Consider the following 9,004-nt stretch of genomic DNA (forward strand, 5'->3'; position numbering starts at 1 on the left):
ACAACTCCATCATGTGCCAAGCCATAAAAGGATCCAACTGTCCTTTGCTTGAAAACAACATACGGTGTCCACTGACACAATTTGATGAACGCCCACTGGTGTATTTGCTGATGATGATCGCCCATTGGCTGATGGAGATGCCCATTGGCTGCTTCGCTGATGTTGTCGAGGCTTTCAGTCTGACAACCACTTGTCAATTTCATTGACATTTTCCCCCCTTTGTCAGTTGAAAGGAGAGACAATCTTCTCCAAATTATATCTGAACTCCCCCCTTCAGGTGTAGGAGAGTTTCACTGTTGTACTCCCACGTTCAACTGCACGAGAGTACCATCTTCATTTGACTGTTGGCTGCAATATGTGTGACTGAATCCGATTGTAAAACTTGTACAATCTTCTGGCTGTGGATGACCATTCCCAAGGATCAATCCATGAATAATTTATCTTCAATCTGCTTGATTGTTGTTGTTTGCTGCATTTCTCTGATGAATGATTTGACTTGCCACAATGGTGACAAGGATGGAGATCAAAACATTGATCTTCCAGATGACCGGTTCTTTGACAATGAAGACAGTTCAGTTTGTCTGCAACTTGAGTTTGTGTGCATTTCTGTTTGTCTGCAACTTCAGTTTGTGTGCATTGACGTCGGTCTGCAAGTTGCTGAGAACTTGCTGAGGTGATTTGTTCAAGTAATCCGGCACTGACGAACTGAATGGGCTTTGAATAATCAGGGATATGTAAGTTGTCGTTATCTTTGACATATCCTAAGCCGCGTTGATTTCGATTACTTTGAATTTCTTCCCATGGCTTGATGATGGGTTTGGAAGAAAGTTGAACTGGAACAACTTCAACACTTGAAGCTGGTTGGATGAATGAAGTCGAATGATCAACTGTCTCTAGATTGGTCAAAGACTTGGAAGCAACACGCTTCTCTTGCAACTCATTTCTCTGTAGTTGCGACTCCAGTTGAAGGAACTCAATCATTTCATGTGCATGTTGAATATGCACTTGAATGTTAGCAAGAGTGGTTTTGCTAATGTGCACCATGTTACTGGCTGATGATAACATTAAATTGTTAATAACTTGGGACAACTGAATGCGTGTTGCCATGTTGCCTTGCTTACTTTGAAGTCAGGCTCGCTTGTCGTAGAAAAAATTGCTCACTTGAGTCGATCACTGAAATGACATGCTCGCTTGGACTGGTTGTTGATTGCTGATGCTTTTAAACACTTGCTTGAACTGCTGATTGTATGCTCGCTTGACGATTGTAAGGTTTGCACTTGCTTGATTGATTACTGACACTTGTGATTTCTTGAATGTACTCACTGAATGTGATGGTTTGTAAAAAAAAGAAAAGGAAAGGGTTTCGAACAATGTCGAAAATGAACCCAAGATACAAATGACAAGTTCAATCTTGATGACTTAGTTGAAGACTTACTTGACTTAATGTATTCACTGTAACAAATCAAATCAGGGTGTCGGTTATAATCGAGAATGCACCTATACAATTAAGTTAAACAATGTTTATCTGCAAGTGATACAAAAAGTGTTGATGATGTTGATGTCGTTTTTGGTAGTGTCCTTAACTTGATTGCTTTGATTACAAAATGTGAAATTTGCTTGCTTGGAAGATCATCTTATCTCGTTGATGATGCGACGCTTGGTGCATATGAACTTAATCTTGATTACAGGAGCTTGAATAAGTGTTCTTATACTTTAAGCGTTTCTTATGCCGATTTAGTTTGTGTAAACAGATGACAAAGAAAGCATTTAATGAATGCGACACAAACCATGCAAACATATTCACGACACAGTGTACCTATGATCCCCTTATTCAATTTTGTGCAGATCTAGGACACAAACACCACAAAAAAATATGTCTTTATTAAATAGTGAATTACATCAACCTTCACCTTCACAACATCATGAATGAAATTTTGCAAACAATGAGAATGCCACGCTCACACAACCCCTTATCTTCAAAAATAAAAGTATACTCTGCTAAAAAGCTTTCTTCAAAATACAACGAGCTTCCCTTTTAAAAATCTTCACTTATCACTCCAAAATTACAAAATATGCACCTTATGACTCCACAAAAGCTCTTGTGACTCCATGACATAAAAAATTACAAATCAAAAGGCACACCTTATCACTCCATTACAAAAACATCCCTTTATGACTCCCAAAAACACTTCAAAGAGATTGACACTTATATCCTTTGAGGCATACTACAAAATCCACTGTGGATATCACCTTATCTAGACATTGGAGTTTGATGGGATTGCTGGTTTCTACCGCAAGTGTTGGAGGGAAAACATTACTTGAACGAAAAATAAACTTATCACTCCAATATGCTTCAAATATCGTTAAAGCACTTTAATATACTTTTTTTGAAAAATAATCCTGCCACCAAATAAATACTTTTATATGTAGGAAATATACTCCATTAAAATATGGACAAAAGACTTTTTTGAAAAGTCAGACTTTGGAGATTTACTTTGCATGACGGAGGACCAATAATTGAAGAAGCGCATGCATTAAAATCGGAACAGTTCAAGCAAAAAATACCTTTCCAATGCTACTTGCAGGTTCCACGTTCCAGTGAGCAAATTCCTTGCATGTTTCCATCACACAACGAATTACTCCTTTGGACAACAATTTCCCCACTGGAGAAGACAGCTGCTCTCTCATGCACGGGCTATCGAGTCCCTTCTCTTTTGCAGGTTTCTTTTGTGCTGACTATCGAGCCCCTTTCTAGTAGCAAACACCTTTTGTAGCTGGTTAATTGATTTTTGGTGTATCAGACCCCTTTTCTCAGTGACAACAACAACTATGTGTTCTTTTGCTTCCACACAGCTCCGCTCCCTTCAATATACAAACGGCTACCCATTCCGGTTGGATATTTCACGGGCGTCCCCTTTTCAACCTGTGCTGTAGTGGCTCTATTTTCAACCTTAATGGTAGCGTATTAAATTAGTGAAGGGCGTGGCTCCTGTTTAAACTTCAACACCGAGGTACCTTTCTGCAATTAAAAAATGCTTTTGTTGCTTTGTGAAAGTGGCGTGTCTTAGATATACCTCGAGATCACATCATGCAGTTACATGCAATGCTCCTCCCTCTCATTTCTCCGGAATAGAAAACGCAGCCACCAATAATTAAAAAACAAAAATTAAGTCTCTTTTGTCCATCAAATTGAACTTGGTTTTTTGAACATGTCTCCTCTCAACAAACATTTGCGATTATCATTTTTCCACCCGTAGACATTGCTATCTCTCTTTGGGATTCACCTACATGATCTTCATCGATCCCTTTTATCCGAAAATATTTTCACAATTGCTCTGCCACACTACAAGTAAGTCTTATAATTAATATAGAGTTTTCAGTAGCAATAGAATTTCCAAAAATTACCTGGGAAAACCAATATCGGCCTGCACGTAGCTGCAATTGCATAGAAATGGAACGATTATCTTTTCCTTATCTCTTCTTCATCCATAAGTAGCCTGGGATTCCTGAACTTCTGAATTTAGTGTTTCTTTCAGTTGCTGAGAACAAATTAAAATCTCTTGCAATGGCAACTCAGCCTCGACTTCAGGTCTTGGCAGCGAGCAAAAATAAAATATCAACTTTGAAGGTTTTCCACATTTGCTAGTTCTCGAGCATCTGTGGTCGGAGGAGAATCCAATTTTGGAGATGCCTCACTTGGACGCAGTGGCTATCTTGTTGGTCGGACCAACACTTAAGAAGTTCAATGAACGAGATCTCTCTGTCATTGATTCTCTTCTCCTAAAGGAAAATCACCAAAGGCGCTCAGAAAATGACTTTAACAGTCCTGGGAAAGAATCTTGCACCAAATAATCCCGCTAGTTTTATAGAGAGAGCTTCCTTCCAGTGTTCGGGAACAATCCTCCTGCTTCGCCAACACTTTACTTTACAAAATTTTCCACCCTTTCAAATGGGGTCTGCTCTACTTCTTTAACAATCCCTCAGAAAATGACTTTAATAGTCCCGGGAAAGAATCTTGCACCAAATAATCCCGCTAGTTTTATAGAGAGAGCTTCCTTCCAGTCTTCAGGAACAATCCTCCTGCTGCGCCAACACTCTACAAAATTTTCCACCCTTTCAAATGGGTGGCTCCTGCTATTTTGTACAACATCTCAACATTGTATCACAGTCAACTCCAAACACACCAAATATACAACCAAAGAGGAATACACTGTTGGCAGAGATCGATTACAATAAAGAAAAGAACACACACAAAGACTTATTAACACAGTGGCTGGACTCCAAATGAACATAGAACTCTTCGAAGCAACTCGATTGATCATTGCTGTCTCGCTCCCAAAGTGCAAACCATTAGCTTTGATACCACATGAAGAAGAATCATACAACCATATAACCATATGCACAACAAATAAATTCACAGAACAATAAACTGGCGGAAAAGGCAGAGAGCCATCATGTGGTCTCTCATGCTCATGTAATTCACTCCTATTCAAATAATTTAATAATACATTTAAATACATGAGTAAGTGGTCTTAAGATAGTGCGTCTATCTTAAACTCACTTGGTTGAGACAATTTCTCAACTTACACACTAATTTAAGAGAGCTAGTTGGAGAGAATCTCATCCAAACTAGACTCCTTAGTTTGAGGAATTCTCATGATTTTATTTATTTAATTTAATAATTGGATTTATTATTGATTTTTAAGAGAGTGAGGCTAACATTCACTAAGAACATCAGAGCCCCAATCAACTGTCTATACTCGAACGGATTCGCCAAATCGGTTCCTGCAACTTCTCCACATAACTTCTTGAAATTCATTTCCATTGGTGCGGGCAAGGGCATTCTGTCATTCCATATCTCTCCAACAACCTCACGACATTTTTTCCTTGTGAAAAGAAAATCTCACCAGGCCTTTGCCACTTTGAAAGGTGTTCTTTACTTACCATACTTACCCTCGAGACGTTCATGCATTCGACGGAGTTTGTATGCGGTCCTGATCTTTTGCCATCAGTTAGTCTCTTGGTCCTTCTCCTCGACTCCTTGGGGGTGATCTTAGCATGTCACCATTTCCTGTAGTCGCTGAGAGGTAGATTAGCGCAGCTTCAGCGAATAGTGGCTGCTGCTGGGATGAGGTCCTGGGAGGCTCATCTGTGCGGTTTCTGCATTCAAGACTAACAGGACAACTTGGACAACACTGCACAGTTTTGACGCACATGACATCGCTGCGGGATGGGGGTCCTGGGAGGACACCTTTTCGCAGTTTCTGAGTGCAGGGCAGCCGGACTGCTTTGCGCATTTCTGGATGTTGGGGTCTTTGCGCACTGCGGGGTTTTAGCAGGCAAGGGAGGAAGCTTGATGGTTGCAGAAGCAAAGTGCATAGTTCCGGGAAGCTGGATGAGGCTAGGTTGTTCGGGAAATGGCTAAGTGTGAGATCAGTGACACAAATGTAAACAGTGATAGGACTCGACTGTGATTGCACATGGACACTTAGTGACACAACGTAGACCATCCAAAATGCATAAGACATACTTTGCTTGATGCAACAACCTTCGTGACAAGAGTGCGTGAAGTGAGTGTGAAACATATCTATGTAATGAAAACAACTCCTATGCACAAGATTTCCCTTGAAGCGAAACAACATTCCCTTTGCATGACAAACAACAATCCCTATGCCCAAGATGACACATGCTGCATAAAGATGTGAACATGAACAACTCTTAAGATCAAGGAGGGGAGCTTGAAATCATCAACTTACCAACAAGTGACCAAGGATGATCGATCGCAAGATCCAAGGTAGGCTCCGAAATTTGCATGCGAGCCAAAATTTTGGAGGGTGGTTGTAGCTGCTACAACACAACCCTAAGATGAGGAACAATTGTTAGGCTGGCCCATCAATCAGTTGGTGTAAGTGGTCAATGACAGGGTTGGGACTTGAGTTACCCCTCTCGTCAGCCTATTTTTATTACTCCTCTCGTGCGCCTTCTTTTTTCATTGAATTTCTCTCTTCTGCATTTTCAGCTTGGGTTACAAGCTTTTATTGATTCATCATTGACCCTTGAAAGATGAAGCATTTCATTTCTCATCAGGTCTAAGATAATCAAAGTTCCTTTTATTTAGATAGCTCATGCATTAGCCAGGAACTGGGTGAGGCCTAACTAGGTGAGGCCTAAGTTCCTTTTATCCACACACTTTTATTTGTCCTTGCTAATCTTTTGCATTTTATCATTATGTATACTTTTCCCTTTCTTTTTGCTGCATCCTCTTAGGAAAAAGTTTTTGGGCCCCTACTCAAGGATGAGGAAAATAGGGAAACAATACTGGTGACAGAGAACAATCCACCCGAAGATGGAAAATGTTAAAGTATGGATTACCATGGATGCGCAACATGAATCAGGACCTCTTACTTGTACTGTCCTAGACAAGGCAAAGAAGGCCTCACTGAGGATTACATTGGACTAGGGGCAAGTGATAACCACCACGGTGGAGCATGGGAACAAGAATACAACCAAAAGCGGTCAATCATTCAATTCAATCTGTGATCCATATTAGAATGACCTCAAATATCAAATGGAAGAACTTGAATACAAAAAATGGTTGATGTACCTTACAATAGATGACCCACCTTCATCAGAGGAGTAGGCTAGTATGAAAAAAAGTACTGACCGAAGCATGGATGGGAGGCCTTTGAGGCTAGCTATTTGTGGATTATCGTAGGGCTGCTGGCAGGTGAACTGAACAAATAGGAGAATTTTTTCCCCTGGGAGTTAACCACTTGGGTGGGGTCACAGTGCCCATGCAACCACTTTTAAGGAATTGTACTGCCAAATACAATATGTGTGTGATTGGTGTTGTATGTTCCACAACTAACGACCTCTGTCCAAAAAGAGAGCTTCTTATTCTAGGAATGAAGCATATAATGTGGCATTTCCATGATTGCTCTATTCTTATGCTCAACCACTCCATGGTTGCTCCTAAAACATCTACTGCTTATCAGATTCAATCAAAGGTTTTTTCAGTAACATAGAAATTTTAAAGAGTAAGCTTGCTAGGAAACAACCATGCAGTTGTAGATATTTGTTTAATTATTGAGATATTGACTAGTGACTACAATAGATAATCACGTTACAAAATACTGGGACAATAAAATCTTCTACTAATCAGATGCAATTAAATAATGTGTCTTTCAGTAACATAGAACTTAATGAGTGAGCTTGCCATGAAACAAACATGCAGTTGTAAATATTGAAGTATTGTCGAGTGACTATAATAAATGATTCTAAATATACTAGGTCTCTCTGAATTTGATTCTTGCCTTCGTACAATACGTAATACTTGCAGGTATCCAAACTTAGGTTTTTCAGCCCATTAACCTTGAGATTGTATGTACTATGAACTCCTACGTTTCTTCATGTTCACTATCAAAGTGGAAAATGGGAATTAGAAAATAAAAGAGAGCATTATACCCAGAGTAATTATCTCTTCAATTTATTCTTTTTGTTGTACAGATACTATACAGACCCTTCTGGTACATTTTGGCAATGTGATGCAAAATCCATAGGATCTGGAGTTGAAGCAGCAGATATTGCCTTGAAGGAACAATATAGTAAGGTAGACAGTCTTAAACGCCACTTTTTCTTTCATGGTAATTTGTGTAAATGGGTGGGTCCATTATTCATTTTTTTTGGGTTCAATTCCTGATTCCTGCAAGTAGAAACGGCAAATCTACATTAGACTTCTAAGGCCTTTATTGTCCAATTTCAGGAGATGACATTGGAAGAAGCAGAGACTCTTGCACTTTCTATTTTGAAGCAAGTCATGGAAGATAAGGTTAGTTTTATAAGCTTTCTGCATAGAAGACTGATAAAATAAAACACTTGAATTTCGTGGAGACTGGAATGGTATATTTTGCTAAAAATATAGATTCTAGAAATCGATGTTTGAAGCTATCTGATTCCGCACATTATTGTTGGCATTTCCGTAGGTAACTGCCAATAATGTTGACATTGCAAGTGTGGCTCCTACATACCATCTCTATACCCCAGCAGAGGTGGAGACTGTTATAAGTCGCTTATGAGTAATTTCTACTGCAATGCTTTTGTAGAGAGTTGAGGCACTTTTTTGGGCCATGCTCAATTCTGGGAAGTATTTTTTTCATTGCACGCTAGTTTTTTATTTGCCATTCAAGACACTGCAGTTGATTGAAACTAATCTCTGGGCGAGTGAGTTAAAATTTTACTTTTACTCCACATCCACAAGGAGAATATTTTTAACCGTCACCATCCATATTAAAATATCGTAAAATGATGTTTCATTTTCCTTTCTCATATTTGGAGCTTGTATGTATTTGTTATGGTTAAACATGTCCTTCAAAAATGTGCATCTGTGCTAGCGTGGACTAACCATAGGAAATGCCTCTTTTTTGGAAATATGTAACGAATAAAATATATATAAATAATGTAAAATAATATAAATGATAATAATCATAAATAATAATTAGTTAAGCTAGTAATTAGGTTGAAGAGGCATGTCTAATAGGACATGACTCTTCATGAAGAGACACTTGTGTGGTATATAAGCAAGCCTTTCGTTCTTGTTGTAAATTATCATTCATTCATTCTTATTAACACATCTAATATATAATATTTGTATCCTCATGGATATCTTGATATTCCAAGTCTTTTGGAGAAATTAATTTGTAGAAGGAACTTTGTTTGCTTCATTTGGTATTTAAAATCAAAGGATCACTCGCAGGAAGAGACATCATAATCTCTATCAGTCTTGCTGAAAGAAGTAATTATGTTAGTCCTAAATGTGCTAACCAATTGGTGATTCCTGAATCAAATATAGTTGAAACAAATATTTTTGGCACATGTAACAAACAATACGACATAAGCAATCTACACCTAAACATGGGAGATTATACTTTTACCTCACAGTTCACCGTGAAAACCTTATGTTTTAACGATAGTGACATTGTTTTGGGATCACCATGGATGGAAACTC

At 38.8% G+C, this 9,004-nt stretch overlaps 1 protein-coding gene across 1 annotated transcript in view; it reads left to right on the forward strand.

Moving 5' to 3' along the window:
• The window catches only part of LOC149175203 (proteasome subunit alpha type-5), a 67,295-nt gene extending 58,970 nt beyond the window's left edge, over positions 1–8,325 (forward strand). The window contains exons 7-9 of the mRNA XM_089419544.1: positions 7,507–7,609; positions 7,763–7,828; positions 7,983–8,325. Of these exons, the coding sequence (XP_089275670.1) occupies positions 7,507–7,609; positions 7,763–7,828; positions 7,983–8,075 (262 nt within the window). The 3' untranslated portion in view covers positions 8,076–8,325. The remainder of the gene's footprint in view (positions 1–7,506; positions 7,610–7,762; positions 7,829–7,982) is intronic.
• The last annotated feature ends 679 nt before the right edge of the window (positions 8,326–9,004 follow it).

The sequence above is a fragment of the Pinus tabuliformis genome, chromosome 4_1 (assembly GCF_031772625.1).
Source record: "Pinus tabuliformis cultivar Carrire ecotype Pingquan chromosome 4_1, CPIR1, whole genome shotgun sequence".
NCBI lineage: Eukaryota > Viridiplantae > Streptophyta > Pinopsida > Pinales > Pinaceae > Pinus > Pinus tabuliformis.